This window comes from Accipiter gentilis, chromosome 30 (assembly GCF_929443795.1).
Source record: "Accipiter gentilis chromosome 30, bAccGen1.1, whole genome shotgun sequence".
NCBI lineage: Eukaryota > Metazoa > Chordata > Aves > Accipitriformes > Accipitridae > Astur > Astur gentilis.
Window position 1 is genome coordinate 1,819,160 of NC_064909.1, and position 19,500 is coordinate 1,838,659.

The 19,500-nt window shown below is 39.4% G+C and overlaps 1 protein-coding gene across 10 annotated transcripts in view; it reads left to right on the forward strand.

Annotated features, from left to right (window-relative positions):
• The window catches only part of DAAM2 (dishevelled associated activator of morphogenesis 2), a 238,949-nt gene that overhangs the window by 121,402 nt on the left and 98,047 nt on the right, over positions 1-19,500 (forward strand). For 8 of the 10 annotated variants that reach the window (XR_007510122.1, XM_049833706.1, XM_049833703.1 and 5 more), the window contains 3 exons: positions 4,325-4,399; positions 10,835-10,929; positions 18,783-19,116. Coding sequence is in view for 9 of the 10 variants with exons in the window: in XM_049833706.1 (XP_049689663.1) it covers positions 4,325-4,399; positions 10,835-10,929; positions 18,783-19,116 (504 nt within the window). In the remaining variant the exon portion in view is untranslated. The remainder of the gene's footprint in view (positions 1-4,324; positions 4,400-10,834; positions 10,930-18,782; positions 19,117-19,500) is intronic. The other 2 variants (XM_049833709.1, XM_049833710.1) reach the window with 1 other exon arrangement.

Genomic DNA, 19,500 nt, shown 5'->3' on the forward strand with positions numbered 1-19,500 from the left:
ACCATCTTGAAAGAAGCACCTACCATATAAACAGTGTATTTAATTTTTGTGATCCACTCAGCCATGAATATCTGGTATTTCCACAGGATTTCTGTAACACTAGTGTTTGGTACTGTGTAGAAAGTTTCACAACAAAGGCAGTGGTCTATAATTCTTGATTATGTCTGTTATGGCATTCTTTGTATTGCAAATGCTTGTCCCACTGACATGACATCCACTAAAGGTCTTCTGCTCTCTAGAGAACAGCTTGCCAAATGGATCAGGTCTCCCAGGATTTGCAGAAAGGCTTTCAGGGTCAGCTGAGCTGTGCACACAATAGTCTGTTTTATTTTGTTTCATTTTGAGTGGTTCAGATGGTCCAAATATTTGCAGAACTCAGTTAAGTCCTATTTGGGATGAAGTCATAAGTTCCACTTTCCACCAAGGCATGGAGCTTGTCCAAATTAGTGTCAAAGCCTATATAATACCTTGGCTATATTGCAGGCTTGTATGTTATCAAGATCCTGTTTTCACAGCAGTTACATAGTTGTTACTCCAGTGAAGAATGATATGGCCCCTTATAAAGCCCACAAGCTGACGTCTGTTTTTTTAATATAATATTTACACTATTCAAGGAGCTAAAAGGAGGCTTTGCTTTAATAGATTCCTTCAGCTAATGTTTTCCCTTATACAGATGGGTTATTGTTTCCAGCTTTTGATTCCTATGTGGTTTTGTATATTAGGGCCTCGTTTTCTGGTTTGGCTTTTTGTTTTTTCCTTCTCTGTGTCTCCTAGAGCAAAGGAAGGGTTTTGCCATTACCATCAACTTGCCTTGTAGTTTTCTCTGAGGTTTTATCTGAGGGTCAAAATGCTGAAGACATTAAAAACTAAACAAACAAAAAACCCCAGCACCCTCTTGTTGCCCACCTCCCCACCCCGAATTGCTCTCTATTTTCAACTTATCTCCCCCTTTCTGAGAAGAAACATGGTGCAGCAATTTCTTACCATGGGCAGAACTCACATAATTTAGGCAATGAAATGGTTTTTTTTCCAATGGGTCTGATGCTACATGTATGAATTTGTCTCTTTTGAAAATGTTGCCCAGGTGATTGCTATAAATAACACTGTGCCATCTAATGATTTCATGGGGCTGGATAAAAATCTCATCATCATGAGTATAACTAGCTTTCTGGGGCTTCATAATGGAAATAGACTGCCAGGTTTTAAGTACCTAATAACATTTATTCTAGTGAAGTAAAACACACATTGCCAGCCATAAAATTCTGATCTGAGCAGAGAGTGTAGAGGACCACTGAAATTGTATGATTTTTTTCTGCTTAATATACTTCTGGGCTGAAACAATGTCAGAAAGTGGGAATTGCATAGTGCAGTATCTGCTAAAACTTTTTTAACTTCAGCAACGTACAGCTTCAGTCTGAGCTTTAGTTCAGGAAAAAAAGCTAAAACTTGCTGTGTCCCACTGAAACCAGTTTTCTCCCAACTCTAATTAAAAACAAACCCAAAATGTAAGACTTACAGACTCAAGAGTTCAGACTAATTCGTAGTGGATGGAGAATGGTCAAAAGCAGGATATACCACAGACCTTATCTCATTTGCCAAGCTAACTGCATACACAGATATACTTTAGGGGATCAGAGTCTTCTTATCCTTGGTTCTGATTGTGAAATTTCTGATGGTTTGGGTTCAGGTAGGAAATTATTCAGAATTCTGATTTTTTAGTGTATATATCCTGATGCTTTCTAACCTGCATGTCTAAACTAGATATCTAGAAAGGTTAATTGTGGCCTTCCAGCATTTATACTCTTTTTTCTTTTCCCCTAAAGAATTTTAAGGAGAAAAGGTATTGTGGCTTATTTTGGGATATAAAGGATGGATTCAGGCAGTCCGTAATTTACGTGTGTTTGTTTCTTTACTTGGAGTTCAGAATGGAGGCAGGAGAAGCATAGGGAGCATGCATATTCCCTGTTCTGACAATGTTCTCATCACCTGTACTCTGCAAACAATTATAACTGTCACCCGGACATTTATAATTCTATGCAGAGAAAAATTTCAGAAGGGTATATGAGCGCACCTTGCACTTCAGATTGGTGGCTCAACCTCGTTCCCTGCAGAATGACCTTACTTCACTACCTCTGGATTAGCTCTCCAACTCTATTATTCTCTTTGGGAATGATAAGATTATTTTATAAAAATAATGCTGTATTTGTCTATTGTATGTTTTAATTTATTTTTCCATCAGCAAGGTCATATATTGACTTTTGCACAGGAGGTTAAGGTCTGCTGAGTTTGAAACTGTTGTCAGGGTTATGATTGCCACTAGATATTCTACACAGAAAAGGAGAAGCAAAAGGCAGTCTACCAATAACATGTGGCGTCGCAATTCTAACTGGCTATTGGTAGGGAGTTGCATATTTCTGCAATGTGCTATTTGACATGGATTTGCGTCCATCAGATTCCTGCTGATTGTGGCCAGAAAACAGAATTAAGGAAAAGCAGCAGAACTTCTCACTTCTCACAGGTCACCTCGTTCTTGGTTGCACCATTTATTATCATGAGGTGGTGGGTGCATAGCAACTGTGGATGTAATTGGTATCTCTTGCTACTTTGCCAGCCTGTCATAATTTCCATACAGCGGTAGTCTACTATACAATGCTTTGTTTAAATCTTCTGCTCTTAATTGTTCAATTAGATGTAAGGGCTGAATAAAGAGTTGTGATCTGTCTAGGATGTGTCTGTACTGCAGACCTTCGCTAGATGGGGACAAAGCTGTTTTGTCAGTACCATGAATGGAGATAGTCTTTTAGTTTATGTGTTGAAAGACCAGTGGAATGAAGAGAGGGGAAGGAAAGATCCAAGTCTCAGTCGTGGTTTTGTTTTTAATTCTAAATATGAAGATTTTGATTTGTGCAGAATTGTTGCCATGTGTTGGTATGTAGCCTGGCAGGAACTTGTCAGGTAGCAAGGTGTTTTCTGAATGTGGCTTAGCAGGGAGCATGTAGAGCTAGTTCTCATCTCTAAACCAAATAGTTCTGGAATAGCTGAGGTACTCTGTTAGACCTACACATTTAAGATTGTTCTGTATATTTTCCAGAGTAACTTTTCTAGTATGAGTAAGCATTAATACACAGCCAACGTTGATGAGATCCACACAGTCTTCATACATCTTTGGACACCCTTAGGATGAGTCAAGTGGTTCAATCTTTTTATCATAAGCTAGGAGTCTTAATATGAGTTATTTGCAGTTTATAATGGGAGATCAGGATCCTAAAACCAATCCTCATTTTGCCGGTGACTGTTACACCTATCTAGAAATAAATAGACCCATTAGAATGAAATCTTTTTTCCATTGAGCAGCCAAGGAACAAGAAAGAATTGGTTCCTGAGTAGGACTAGGTCTCCTTTTAGAAGTTGAGCTTGGTTGAGCTTAGTCTAGGGAAGATGATTTCAGGTGGATTATTTGGGAGGTAGGGATAGAAGGATTAATACTGCTCGTACTGTAACTGAGGGGATGCCATTCTGTTCCTTCAGATGTCCTGAGGTTGTGCTTAACTTTTTAGAATAGAATAGAATCTTTCAGTTTGAGGGGACCTGAAATGATGATCTAGTCCAACTGCTTGACCACTTCACGGCTGACCAAAAGCTAAAGTCTGCTATTAAGGGCATTATCCAAATGCCTCTTAAACACTGATAGGCTTGGGTCATTGACCAGCTCTCTTGGAAGCCTGTTCCAGTGTTTGACCACCCTCTGGTAAAGAAATGCTTCCTAATGTCCAGTCTAAACCTCTTTTTGGTTTATCACATCAAAATGAGACAGTCTTTTGGCTTCTTTTCAGGTTCCTTGACTTGATTTTTTTTTTTTTTCTCCATAGCAGATATGAAACCCCTTTGTTGGTGAATCCCACCATCTTTCTAGGTGTGGAGAGGCAAAATAGTTTATAAGATCTGTCAGTTTAAAGGTACAAAATGTAAACCTGTTATATGTAAATGGGCTATCCTTCTACTTGGAAACATAGTAAGTTTAAGGGACTGAGGTTTGCTCTTTAGATGCCAAAGATAACTGTGTCTCCATCAAACTTTATTATTCTGTGGTTAATAACCTTAGCTGAAGGAGACACTTTTGATCTCACACACTATGGTGACAGTGCTAACATTACACTTCCAGAAATGTTTGTAATAAATGCCACACATCTATGTGCATTATTCAAGAATATGGGGGGAGATACCACAATAAAAAGCAGCACAGTGAAGAATCCCAGGTGGTTCTACAGTGGCATTTCATCCTGTAAAGGCTCCTTTTGTAACCTTGTTTAACCTTCTGTTTCAGGAACAAGAAGATCCTAATAAGCTTGCTACCAGTTGGCCAGATTACTACATTGACCGCATCAATTCCATGGCAGCAGTAAGTTACCTCTTCTGCAAAGCAGGGAAGATTTCCTACCATAGAGATGTGTTTCTTTAGGAAGAAGTTCCCAAAGGAGAAGAATGTTAGGCCAAATGCATGACTGATTTAAAATAGGACTTCTGAAAGAAGATGAGTATGTGTATTAAGAAAGCCCTGCTCTAGCAGAAGAATAGAGTAGAAAGCACCATAAGCATTTCCAATTTTTATTTCTACAACACTGAGCACTGAAGGCACTCAAATTAGATTCTGGAATGAAAATTCAAGAGAATATTTGCTGAATCAGAAAAAGCATCTTTTTGAAAACTAGGTAAAGTTTTGTTTTGTGGTTTCAAACTGATTTCTAATTAATCTACAAAATAATGCTGGGGTTATTAGTTTTGTAGAAGAATTAAAGAAAAGGTATTTGTTTATGTAAGATAATATCCACTTTTATAATACCAGATAAATAGAGGAACATAAGGCTGTAACACCTTAGACATCAGATACAAGCCAACAAGATATTTGAGGAAAACTTTTTTTAATTGTCCTTGTTCGATAGCTGTATAATATATCTCTTCCTCTGAAGCATCCAGTAGATCTGGTCACCAGCAGAAGCAGAACACCTGCATATAGTGTCCACTGATCTCCTTTGATATGGTAGATCTTATATTTTGAAATTTGATCCTTTTACTGATTTTTATAGTCAAATTTTGTCTCCAGTTATTTGTGTGCAATGTCTACTCAGCTTTTTTTCGCAGTTGTGCAGAAGTGATGATAGAATTCTTTTCCTAGCATCTTAGGTAGCACACCTTGTCTGTTTACTTATGCTTTTATGTTTGATTTCTAAAGGCTTTTCTGCACTTTTTGCATTATGAGATAGTGGTTATGAGATATAAAATAATTTTATAAAAATAATGCCTTAATGGATGCTAAAGGTGTCAATACTGATGCATTTCTCATGGTGAAACATATCTTGCTCAGTAAAAAAAAAACCAACAAGATTTACAAGTTATTATAACTCACTGTAAGAGGATAAAAGAAAAGCTGCTTTCTACTGTGAGACATGAATAAATAAAATGGTCACCTTCCTTCATGCCACATTTTCTTGGGGCAGAGTAATGGAATAGAAGGAATATGGACTTCTTTTGAGAAAAGAGGCTGAGCTTTTGCGACTGGCATGGCACTGTGCTTTGATTTCCTGACTGAACAAATTTGCTCTACAAGGGTCATTAAGGAAAAAAATAAGAATGAAACCTTGCAATGTCACTGAGCCAAATACTTCTGGTAGGATTTGATCCAAGGCCTCTTGAATCTACTGAAAGTTTTTCCATTGATTTCAGTAACTTTTGGATTAGTCTTTAAATGATCTTGATGTTAACCTGGAGTGAATATTTACATCCCACTATTGTAAATCTGGAGCAGTTCCATGGAATGAGACTATATTTTGGCTTATGTTTCTAATTTTAAACATGTTTTAAGAGTACCAATAAACACCAGCCCTGATAATGTTGTTTGCATGCCTCAACACTGAATGATTAACAACCTTTTATTTGGCTTCAAGCCTCATGATTTACTCTTATGCTTGAAGTGTTGAGGAGATACACTGGGGTTAAAACCCCTTCTTCTGATTTACCACTTAGTTGCTTCACTTTTAGGGAGGTGAAACTTAGTTGACTTGATTTCACAGGAATTGTATCAGTGGAAAACTGGAGTAATACAGCTGAGAACCAGCTCTGACACGCTTTAAAAGACATGTTCTATTCATTATTATTTAGACCTCTGAGATTCTTAGCTTCCAAATGGTTATTTTGGGTCCCTTATAATTTTAGTCCTAAATTTAGTGGTGGGTTTTTTTCATTTTGTTTTGTTTGTTTTTTTTTTTAAACTGTGTGCAAGTGGAGTTGGCTCGGAAGTGGTGAAAGAAAAACATGTTTCATGTTGCTTCCTGACTCTGTATAGTCTATTTAAGTTTGCATCTCTTGGGCATTCTCAGATATTGCAATAATTTAACTAGAAATACTGCAAGAAGAGAATTGAAATGGTAGCAATAATCACAGAAGTGTTAGTTTACTAAGTGCCTTCAGTCCTGTTTTTTTTTTAATAAAATTTAATCTTTGCATCTCTTGTGAATTAATTGCATAAGAATCTTTCTCCATGTGTCTTTCACATCTTTTTCTATATCCTTTTGTTTAATTATGAAGTTCTTTTTTATGTATTAGCTTGGCAAAAAGCTCATCCTACCTGCTGATAAAATGGAAATGGCACCTTTATCCTGCTGATATCTTTAAGTATGTTTCTGTGGATTTCAGCAGGCCAAGACCCTGTGCTCAAGGATCATTTTCTCAGAAGGCCTGCTGCAGTGTTAGCCATTATATCTGCCCCTCATAGATTATGCTTGAGAGCAATGTGGCGATTCCTGACATGTTTGACATTCCCTACTTGTAACCTTAGACCACTATGTTAGGAAGCACTTCAGGTCACAGATTCCTGATCCTGTTCAAAAAGCCATGCATTTTAGGCACAGTTCTGTTCCCACAATTGTTTCTGTTGCTGTGACTTTTTAGATTTTAATAGTTTTTAAACCCGGTTCTCACAAGAGCATGACAGTAAAACTGGATCCCTTTACTAGTCTGTAGTGTGCAATTCCTGTGGAGGGACTGTCCCATTGCTCAGGTAGCCTGACTGAAAGGAAGGGGCCAAGTAGGTCATTGGTAGACTGTCTTCTAGACTAGCCCTTAAGAGAAAGGGACAGCTGCTAATGATGTCTAATTTACAAAGAGGATCCTCCAAATTTGCCAAGTCTTCTGATGTCTATATGCTATAAATAATACTGGTGATTGTGGACAGGTTGCATGGCAACAACTGGAGACCATTTCCATTATCAAGGTCATTGTCATCTTCTGCTGATTCATCAGCACACAGAACGTCTTTTCTTAAAAATGCAGCAGCTGCCCTGTTAAAATCACATGTAAAGAAACCTCCCTGTGTTTCTCCTGCCCTCTTCACCCCATGGTACTGTCTGCTGGGCAGCACAAATAAACACAGCCCTTGCTTTTCTGGGGAGGAAAACTTCTGACAGCATTGTGTTGCTTTTATGAGCTTGGCTGTGTATGCATTTCCACAGAGAGACTTCCAGGTGAACAGTAGTTGCAGATCCAGCTTTTCTGGAGAGATGGCTCGGTCGAGACTATGAGGCAAGGGTCAAGATTAATAAATACAGCTGTAACAAGGCCCTTTTCCTTGACTCAGAAAGCATTTCTTCAGGGCAGAGCAGCTTTATAGAACATTAACAATATATATCCTTCAGCAGAATTTAGCAGGTGGGTGATAAGTCTCTCCTCCATCTAGATTAGGCGACATCTATGTTACTTTAAATTTATTTGCTTAAAAGTTCAGGGGTTTTAAATTACGTCTATTCATAGTTATGATTCATAGTTTATTCTCTTAGTTCAGCCTTAATGTAGTTAGAGATGTGGTGCACCTTGAATTTCGACTGACTTGTTTTCTTTGAAGAAATGTTTTAAAGTACTATTGTCCAGGTATGTCATAGGAGGCATGCAAACCAATATTTTTAAATCAAAATTTCATTTTAATTTTACTTGTATTTGTTTATGAACTGGAAGTTATTTCAATAGTGATAACAATTTGTTAGTTATGATTTTAGACAAGATCTAAAGAAAGATCTTGCACTATAATGAGAAATTGAAACATACAGGTTGCTTTTTCACTATTCTATTTTCTTCTTTCTTTTTTTCATTTTAATCGTGTGAGACTGTTAAATAAAACTAGGTCCTCCATACAGTGTATTGCTGATGCTAGTTAATGCCCTTTTTTTTTCTTTTTTCTTTCTTTTCTCTTTCTTTCTCACACATGTTGTTATTATGGTCCTGTATTTTCCTTCCCAGCAGTTTAGAGGAATGATTAGCCATTACGATAAGGTGTGGGAATTAATCTGTGCTTTTGATAAAACTAAAATATTTCATTTTAAATGGAGCCAAATTTTCAAAAGTAATTTCTTGGACTACCTGAAGTTTTACACATAAAATTCCATGTGAATGATTGTTTTCAAAAATTCATGAATTTTTTTGAATTAGCAAATCAAGTAACTACATACTATACTTTCCTGGGCAATGCAGTTAATCTGGAAAACTTTAAATATACAAAATGTGCTTGTAAAAAAGAGCCTTATGTATACCACTGATGGTTAACTGATAGTAACTAGCTGCGTCCTCAGCACAGCAGACGTTAGTCCTCGAGTGCAGTTTGTAGTTCAGGAACACAATTCATCAGCCAGCCACATTAATGAAATCCAGCCTCAAATAATGACAGTACCCACCCCTCTGTCTCCCAGGGACAATTATGTTTTCTATAACTCTTGCTGAGAAAGCTATTTCATAATGCAGACGCATGACCAGTCTGTCTTTAGAGAGGGCATGAGGATTTGAGTTCCTGGCCATGCACAGGAGTGAGAAATGAAGGGCTTTTGGCTGCCTGCAGCTTTAGAAAAGGGGTTTTCTATAATCACCCTCTGTTGTAAAGGCAGGATTATTTGTATTTGTTTCATTTGGAAATGCGCCTTTTTCACTCTGAACAAAATACTGTTGAGCACCTTCCTATCATCCATTTGCTTTCCCCCCACAATGGCTCAGAGGAGAAATTAAGCCATTGGAGAAATGGGAGCCTTTCAAAGGAGCATTTATGGGCCAAAAGAAAGATGACCAGATGGGCTGTCACCCAAGAAAATACAAATCAAACCCCAAATCACACTCCAGGACTCTGCCATGGAGGTTCCATAATGCCTGTTCAGGATTTCTGTTTATTTTTTGAAGAGAGGGATCATATATGGCTTGGCTTAAGCATTTCCATTTATGCTTCTGGCTGTTGGGGGATGCTGGCAACAGATAAAACATCATCAGCTCATTTTCCATCAGTAGCGCTCTGTCATTCCATTAGGGCAGGAAATAGCTTGCTCTGTTACTGAGTGAATTTGACTTCAGTGTGGATCAGAGAGAAGACCCCTAGAGTTAAACACCTCTCCCTATGCCAGCTGTTCAGCATAAGACAGCAACGACATGTAGCCAAATGGCCACCCTGAGGATCGGACACGTGTTGGCACCACATGGTTTGCAAAAGCAAAAAACATGGGAGCACTTTCAAGGGAAGTGAGGTGTTGGGCGGATGGGGGAGGGTTAAAGGAAGTTCCAGTGAGAGGAAGGTTTTCTTTGGTGCTTGCTGAACAGTAAAATAAAGACTTAAATATTTCCTATAATGGGCCATAATTGTAGCTACTCAGATTCCACCACAGAGAGGTATAATATCAGATCCATGATAGATGATACTAGTTTAATTGGGTTATTCATTTGAGAAGAAGTTCAGAGCTGCTTTCCAGATACCACTGAGTGATATCCCTGAGAAATCCTGCCAATGAGTCATTTATCCTCTCTGTTTTACAAGTAAAGTGACTAAGAAGACATAGCTATAGGCTAAGAATTTCCAGCACTGAGTCTTGACTTTTTAAAAAGTCATACACTGAAGCTGAGCCTGAATGGTATGGGCACTGAAGAGTCTTGCTTCACATCACAAGGTCTCAGTGGTGCTGAGTGTAGATCCGGAACCCTGATTTCCTGATATACCCCTTTTTTTAATGGCATTGCCTGACTTCGAGAACCTTATTTTTTGTGTGTATTGCACTCATCTCTCACTGTAATTTACAGTGACCCACAGCATCTTCAGTTCCAGTTGACTGCAAGCTCTAGTTATCTCAAGCTGCATACTGGGGGAAAATCTAGTCTCCATGTGCTTCAGTTCACTTGTTAAAAAACAGGGACAGGGATTTTATGATGCTCCAGCTTTTTGCAGTAAATGTTCGTAATTAGCAAAGGCAAAGTGTATGAGGAAAATCAGTATCTTAAAACAGGTGATATACTTGGCATGGGGAAGAAAAGTCAAACTTGTATGTACACAAGCTGTAACTCAGGGTACTTGCAGGCTGTTTAGTCACTTGAGGAAAAAGCTTTTATGCTTTGAAACTTGACACACAAGTCTGGGGTTTTTTTCTTCTTTTTTCCCCCTCCAAATCCCTCCAGCCATGTCAGTCTAATAAGATATTACCTCTCCCTACAAACTTTGCCTCATATATCCATAGATCACCACAGCAGATGGCTGTTCCAAATTAGGTACAGTTTTCTAAGGGCATACTGGCAAGTATGATTTTTGGGGGGTAATCTGAGAACCCTAGTTTAGCCAGTGTGGTAAAGTGGTATGCTGCTGCCAGTCCACATGAGCAGCCTCATCTGGATTCAGTTTTGTAGCTGAGGCACTGCTTTCCTGGAGAAAGGCCGGCAGACACCCCTGCATGGGTTGATAAGATAGTTATTTTTCACAGTTCCCTGCCTGTCTCTTGGTTTCCAGGCAGCCTGAGCTATCCTGATGGTCATCTTCTTTTCTGAACAGATGCAGACTCTGTATGCTTTTGATGAAGAAGAAACAGAAATGAAAAATAAAATAGTTGAAGACTTGAAGACAGCGCTGCGGACTCAGCCCATGAGGTAATGTTGTTCATCTTTGATCACAATTCACTGGCTCCCTATGGTCAGATGTGACAGGGGAAAGAGTGGCAAGGACAGAAACTTCATTGTCTCACCTCACACAAACTTCTCTGATATTTCAGACAATCCACAGAAAGCCATACAGTCCCTGGTCTGAACCTGCCTAGTAGGGAGGGCATGCTAATGCTGAAGCATGTAGCTTCAGGAAAATAAAAGACAAGTCTGTGAAAAACCTGTGGTAGATAGGTGTGAACACAGGTAATAACTATGAAGATCAGATTTTAGACTTCATAGCCCCCTGAACATCCCATGTGATATGTAATTTGATTCACGTTGGGCAAAATCTCAGCCTTTACTCTGAATTTAAGCCTCCCCTTATCTTTAATAATGTGAACTGTTTGGTACAAAGCAGCTAATCCATCTGACATCACCTGGTTTGGCATTCTTCCTGTCCTATGTGTAACTGTGGCATAGAGAAATGTTAAGAGACTTTATTGTGTAACTGTGTCTTTGAAGGTAAGGCCATCTTTGTTTTTCTGGGAACAAAGCTCTGAACAACAGCAAACTAACTAGCATAGAAACCTTTTCCATTTAACAGTTAGAAGACCATTGTGCAGAAGCAGTAACTATAGTTGGTATGATCTCAGGAAACACTCGGTCAAAAAGTTTGAGTGTCTTTGTATTGGACCCAAAATAGGCCAAATGCATTTGCATCCACACTATACTGAAGTCACAGTTTCAAAGAGCCTCCATAATGCCTAAGCAAACAGGTGGGTTGGGGGGGGCCCTAACCAAACCTAAATAAATAAATAAATAAATACAACCCAAAAAATAACCCCAAAGGATTTGCATTGCAGTTATATTGACCTGAAGTGAAGATATTTCTGGGACTTGCAGAGCTAAATGCTGAGTGTGCTTCTCCCCTTCATGATGTTTAAAAAGTTGACTGCATGCAGCTTCTCACCTCATGGCAAGTGTGAGGTAGAACATGTCAGCTTAAACCTCAGTTTTTTAGCTCCTGTTGTGACAGGCTGTAAGAGAGTACAAAGCCAGATTCTCAGCTCCTCTGAGGCATAAAGATTCATCAGGCTTTGGTAACTTTAGCATGTGGGTAAGTGAGTGCTTTTAACATGGAAATGAAGAAACAGTGGCCTATATAAACACTTAGCCCAAGGGGATAAGTGACTGATCCTGTCTATCACTGTCCTAAAGCAGAGAACACAGTAAAATGCAGCTGGACTTTATGTTAAAATGGAAGCTAAAACAACTGCCAAACTCCTAACTCTCACAAGGATTTTAAAGCAAAGTCCTGCGCTGTTGAGACTTGATGTAGCAACTCCATTACATTAAAGTGGAGCTGGTTTGATGCTTACTCTGTGAAAGTGATAGCTTTCATTGAGCATAGCCATAGCAGCAAGGCCTCTCTGCTATGTTCAGCTGAAACACTTTGGTGGCCACCATTGGCTGTTCTGCCCTGGTCAACTTGTTGAGAGCAAGGCAATAGAGAAGAAGAAATAAAAATGTCTTCTGCTCAAAGCCTTGCAAGGTTTTCCTTCTCAGACCTATATTGCTTCTGCTGGATCCCCTTGACAACAGCCTGTTGCTTCATCTGTTTATAATAACCCTAATGAGCTTCAGTACAAGCATCTATGAGCTGCCCTATAAAGTGTTCTCTTCTAAATCGCTGGCGATGGTTAGGGGGCTATTTTTTTTTTAAATAGTTAAGCCAAGCCAAATTTTTAGTTAAGTTCTATGTCTCAACTAATTTCCAGCGACTCAATTTGTTAGCTGCCAAATGGGCTGCAGGCCAATGCCTGATCAACAAGCCAATTTCTTCTTGATGGAAAGGTTGCAGTAGAGAGGCCCTTGGCTCCATCAGATCCCTCTCATAAGCAGTACAATACCCAAGCCTTCAAAATACTAGTCTTTGTAGTTGAATTTGGATATCAAATCCTATTTTCCTTGCCACTTCTGTTCATCAGGCCTCTGAAGAAAACAGATACCTAAATTCACACAGGATGAACTGTCTGGAATCCATTTGTGATGGTAGGGTACACAGGGGCTCTGACAGCTTACCAATAGGCTCCTCTGTTTGAATTCTCTGATCTAGAGGAATCAAAAGAAGAAAAATGCATGTGTTTGGCACTGTTTTATTTTACTGCAGAACTGTGTCTCTCCTAGTAGAAAATGCAGAGTAACAGTACTAATCTGTGCCTCTATTCAAACCCACCAGTTCAAACAGCAACAAAACCTGAAGCAGACCCCCTCAAACTCAAGTTCCTCTCCTCTTTGGAGAAAGGTGATAGAAGCATCTCTGGGCAGCTAGTTGGCCCCCTTTGAGCAAGTGCATTTTGTTCTGGTATTTAGGAACTGCCCTGAAATAATAAAGCCAGGTTATGTCCCAGCACACAGGAACAACCCCAGCCTTAGAGAACAAAAAACCCACATCTGCATCTTGTAAGAAAACACATTTTCTTTTAGGTTTGTAAGAACTTAGGACTATAAACAAGTGTGATGACAAACTGTTGGACAGAAGCAGTGAGAGAAGAGCTTTTCTTTTGGTCTTTTAGTGCCCAAAAATGGAGGTTCAGAAGTGCAGCAAAAACAAAAACTTACAAGGGACTGGAAAAAACCCCACTCTTGGAACCCCAGAAAAACACCTTCTTTAGTCTGAATCATCACTAACTCCCTTTGCTGTCTGCTTTTCTCCTTTTGTTTTATTCAGATTTACCTCCTGTTATTTTTGTTTGATTTAGCCATATCTCATTCAAGTGCATACTGGAGATGACCATTTATGCATCCATCAAGGAAAATCCATTATGCTGAATTTTTCAGCAGTTCAGTAGTTGTCAGGATTATGCATCATTCAAAAACTGATGCTGCAGGGAAGTGTAGCTTTGGCTGTTAACATGGTGGGAACATCCTGCTCTCTGCACACCCACAGCATATGATCTTTCTGTCTTTCCTGAGCTGGATCAAGTATCACAGGGAGGCTGTCACCCCATACACTTGGAATCCATCAGTGGGTCATTACCTCTTAGGCCACCACATCTGTATTTGGATGAAAGGTTTGTTATTAGAGCTAGTTAACTCATTCTGATCAGCACTCTCTAAAACTTGAAAGGCTAAGAGGTGCCCTGCCTTTTTAAGTGTGTGAAACTGATCAAGTGAGAGTCTGAGGTAAGGTTAGGCTTTAATTTGCTTGTTTAGCACCTATTAAAACACACCCTGCTTTATTTACTCTTGAGTTTTTTGAATGTGTTAGCCAGAATGCATTGGCAAATATTCTGAACTTTACACCTTCCAGTCTAGAACAAGACCGTACTTTGCAGCATACAGGATGTATAGGATGGCAGTTAGTTACACATGTGTATATTTTAAGTAAGAAGGTACTTTAGGTTTGCTTTTGCGTGCGTGTACATCCCCCCTCCCCCCCCCCCCCATCCAGATGCACAAACACCAAACAGTGTGAGGATTATGGCTCTCAGCCTGTCAGCTAAACTCCCACCTAGTTCTTTCTCCTGTACAGACATTTACACACATACCTCCTCACACCAAGACAATCCTCATAATGAGAGTGTCTGTTGGCCCAGAAACTGCTATTGCCATTTCTTTATCTCCCTCTTGCACGATTTCTGTTTTTTTCCGGAAAATAGGGAGCTAAGTGTTTTGGAAAAGGAAGGTGAAAATCATAATTTGATCCCTGCTTCTAATGTCAGCTGAAATGGGAAGCTACTTGGGTTTGCTTCCTATTAAGTAATGCAGCTTACTGTTTGCTCTCTGGACTAGGAAGAGTGCAGGAAAATCACAACACTGTTTTAAATTATGTCATTAATCAAAGTCTGCGACACACAGCATTTTCCTGCGCATGTCTCCTTTTTGGAATGACCTCATCCAAATAGTCCTAGAAAAATTGCTCTGTCAGTGAATTTAGTAAGGGATTGTATTTAATTGGGACAATGTGACTTTTGTGCATTTACCATTTTTTTCACATGGTCATCGGAGCAGGCTAAAATACATGAAGGTTGTAGTGCCTTGTATGTCTTGTCATAAGACCAGGTATTCCATCTGAAAGTATGTTTAAGGGACCCTTTGTTCAGCTGCTCCTTCAGGATGTTTTCTTTTGTCAGTAGAGCTCTGTACCTTCAGAAAGTTATCCATCTTAAGTCTTCCCTCAGCCATGGAACTGAAAAGAACAGGAAAACATCTGTTTTTTTGGTTTGGTTTGTGGTTTTTTTTCTCTCCCCTAAAAGATGGAGGGAATAGCTAAGGTGTAGGGTGGATATAGATAGCTAAGATATGGAGGTGAGGAGAAGGAGGATTTAAACTAGTCCTTCCATAGTAGAGGCAAAGAGCAACTCAGCTCTTTAGACCCAGGGTTAGAGAAAAGCTCGGAAGTCATTGGCACCCCATTGTTTGGTGACATGTTGAGCCTGTGCATTTTTTTGTTCCAAATACATCCTTAGCAGCAACTCTTAGCCGTGAATACACTTATTTCAGTCTTCTTTGGCATGTGGGCTGGTTTTGGCTAAGATAGAGTTAATTTTCTTCATAGTAGCTAGTATTGGGCTATGTTTTGGATTTGTGCTGGAACAGTGATGATAAGGCAAGGATGTTTTTGTTACTGCTGAGCAGTGCTTACACAGAGTCAAGGCCCTTTCTGCTTCTCAACCCATCCCACCAGCGAGCAGGCTGGGGGTGCACAAGGAGTTGGGAGGGGACACAGCTGGGACAGCTGACCCCAACTGACCAAAGGGATATTCCAGACTATATGATGTCATGCTCAGCATAGAATGCTGGGGTAAGGAGAAGGAGGCGGGGGGGGACGTTTGGAGTGATGGCGTTTGTCTTCCCAAGTAACCATTACATGTGATGGACCCCTGCTTTCCTGGAGATGGCTGAATACCTGCCTGCCAATGGGAAGTGCTGAATGAGTTCCTTGTTTTGATTTGCTTGCATGTGTGGCTTTTGCTTTACTTATTAAACTGTCTTTATCTCAGCCCATGAGTTTTCTGACTTTCACTCTTCTGATTCTTTCCCCCATCCCACCGGGGGATGGTACTTAGTTGCTGGCTGGGGTTAAACCACAACGGCATGCTAGCAGCTAAGTGTATTACAGAAACTGAACTAAGTTTTAATTTCCTGTAATCAGTTTAAATAACAAAACGCTTTGATTGACCTTTGATTGACTTACCAAATTCCTGGTGCACAATGTTGATCCCACTCTCTGGCCTGGAAGCAGAGGGGCTTTTGCTCCTATGATTTGTTAGGGTAGACAAGATGATGCATCCAAAGAATGTGCAATCAGGCCTGTGTGAAACGTGACAGACTGTCTTAGCAGGGTTCAACTAAACCTTGTTTTCATTTTTGGTACACCTGTCCCTGTGTGTGCTTGCCCTTACTCAGATACTCACTTTGAAATTCAATTTTGAACAAAACCCAAACCTCAGACTGAAACTTAGTTGAAAGCACCAGGCTTTGCCATATTTCTGGTCAAACTGCTGGCCCAAATAAGCTTCAAGTTGGCAAATCTGTCATCATAGTGAGCATAAATTTCAGGTAAGCCCTGAAAATTCCTGTGTGGTGTGGGATGTAACCACCAGAAGACCATACATGTGTCAAGTCCATACTATCCAGGAGATATATAAGTATGACTCAGGTTTGTTTGGCTGGTGCAGAGACATGAACAGAGACCAGTGAAATTCAGTCTTTCAGTATGGTGCTTCCATTACTGATGCATATTAGGAGCAGTATCTCACTTAAGGACAGACAGGAGAAAGACAGAACATTAGGAACTATCCAACAGGGAGGAGGAGAGGCTGGGTAAAAGCACAATGACACAGACTTCTGCTATTTTTAATTTGTTACACAGGTGGCAATTGTTAACAACCTTTTAATTTGAGATATCTTTCTACATTACGCTCTTTAGAGCATGGTTGTGGACATATTATTGTGGCTGTCCTGGTTTTGGCTGGGATAGAGTTAATTTTCTTTGTAGTATCTGGTACAGTGTGTTTTGGATTTAGTGTGAGAATAATGTTGATAACACACTGATGATAAGTAGCGTTTATCCAAAGTTAAGGATTTTTCAGTTTCCCATGCTCTGCCAGCAAGCAGGTGTACAAGAAGCTGGGAGGGATCGTAGCCAGGACAGCTGACCTGAACTAGCCAAAGGGGTATTCCATACCATAGAACATCATGCTTAGTATATAAACTAGGGGGACTTGGCCGTGAGGGGCAGATCGCTGCTTGGTCGTCGGGTGGTGAGCAATCGCATTGTGCATCACTTGTCTTTTCTTGGGTCTAATGTCTCTCTTTTTGTTATATTCCTTTTCATTACAATTATTACTACTGTTATTATATTTTTAATTGTTGTTGTTGATGTTATTATTATATTTTCTTTTATTTAGTTACTAAACAGTTCTTATATCAACACACGAGTTTTACTTTTTTTTTTTCAATTTTCCTCATCTCACTGAGAGTGGGGAGGAGTGAGTGAGCAGCTGTGTGATACTTAGTTGCTGGCTGGGGTTAAACCACAACATTGGTGTACATTTTGGTAGACTGAAAATTCAAATGTAATTCACATGTTTTTGCATTCAGATATTCTAAAAAAGTGCACCTACCTGAACGACGTGTTAGAGGAAGGAGAAGGTAAACAAAGCAATCTAGAGAAATTATTTGCAGCGCTTTTCGTATCTCTGAATCCCCATTTTCAAGCCTGGGAACTCTAAATGAAACATTGCCAGAATGATTAGTTTAAACTGACTTTTATAATTCCATCCTTTTCTACTGATTTGTCTAGGATGATGTCTGCATGGTCTAATTTGACCCATCTGGATTTTTTAATCGTGGTTTTCAACAAAACCTTACACTTTTCCAAGGACTTTCTCCTATATTGTTTTCATCCTCAGTTTCCATAATCTTAACCTGAAGAAAGGCAAATTTTATGGTAGAACACAGTAGAAACAGAACTCTCGTGATGTCGATAGTCAAAATAAACCTGTCCTACTATAGGTTCAGTCTTTGATGTGTCAATTGGTAACAGATTAATTCTCTATTTCCTCTATTTATGATGTTTTTACTGTACATTTTGCTACTGCAGGTTGACAGTGGACCTGTTCCATCCTTTAATATACCTCCTCAAACTAAAAACAAACAATCAAACCAATAAAAATCAGCCAAGGCCATTATAGGAGCTTTGCCTTTTACTGAAGAACATGTCCCTTTTAAATATAGCATGTTCCTATATGTATGTGAGTACAACTGACAGGCACAGTGGTAATGAGTTTGCCTCTGTCACTGTACCCAGCTCCTGGATGTGGAAGCCTATAAGTAGTATTGGCTAAAAGTTTGACCTAGGTCTAAAAATGGTTTTCAAGATTATCTGAACTTATAGTTAAAAGTGTGGTGATGCGTCTGTATGAAAATGTATCTTATATATATTAGCAAGTATGTAAGATGTAGCAACTTGAAAGAATCCATTCAGCCTTGAAAATGCAGCAAATATTGGGGTGGACCATAGCAGGTGTTTGGTGGTAACTGCAACAAAGACCACAGAGATGGAACAGTAGGGTCTTAAGGTGATAGAATATAACTACCCTGAAACTATGTGACACACCATTATTAGCCAGTCTGTTTTCTGTCTTTTTTGTTTGTTTTGTTTTGCTTTGCTTTGCTTTGCTTTGTTTTGTTTTCCTTAAATACCTGGGAATTATTCTGTGAACTTTAAGCTAAAAACTAGCCAGCTTTTACAGACGCAGGGTTGCATAATATGGTATCTTTTGAATAAATCACCTTTGGTCTACTTTCCTTATTTTTCCTGCCTTTTTTTTTTTTTTTTTTTTTTTAAGGTTTGTGACCAGGTTTATTGAGCTGGATGGCCTGAGCTGTTTGCTGAACTTCCTGAAGAGCATGGACTATGAGACTTCAGAGAGCCGTATACATACATCCGTTATAGGGTGTATCAAGGCACTGATGAACAACTCCCAAGGACGGGCTCATGTCCTGGCTCATCCAGAGAGTATCAACATCATCTCCCAGAGCTTACGGACTGAGAACATTAAGACCAAGATTGCTGTGCTGGAGATCCTAGGGGCTGTCTGCTTGGTACCAGATGGTCACAAGAAAGTCTTGCAAGCCATGCTTCACTACCAAGTCTATGCTGCAGAAAGGACAAGATTCCAGGTACAAGGAGGATACTTTGCCAGAAATAGCCACTATGATGAATCTTTGCAGGGAGTGATTTTTACAGTGCACGTATTGCAAACTTGCTAGGTAGTAAAAAGGCAATATTTCTCATTTTGTTTTAGGAAGGGCACTTCCTCAAGTAGATTATCAGCATATATATAATTTTTCAGGACCAGATTGCTTGTCATTAATCCTAACTTAAAATCCCCTATATTTTACCTGAAAATGGGGGGTTGCCATGTTAAATGAAAGCTGCTAATTTTTTCATAACCTAACCTGATGGCATTTGTGGGGTGGTAATGATTTTTTCTGCCCTAGAAGCTGAAGCCACAGAATTCCAGGAGCCTTTGTCCTGATTTTAAAGCCCTTAATTTAGTAATA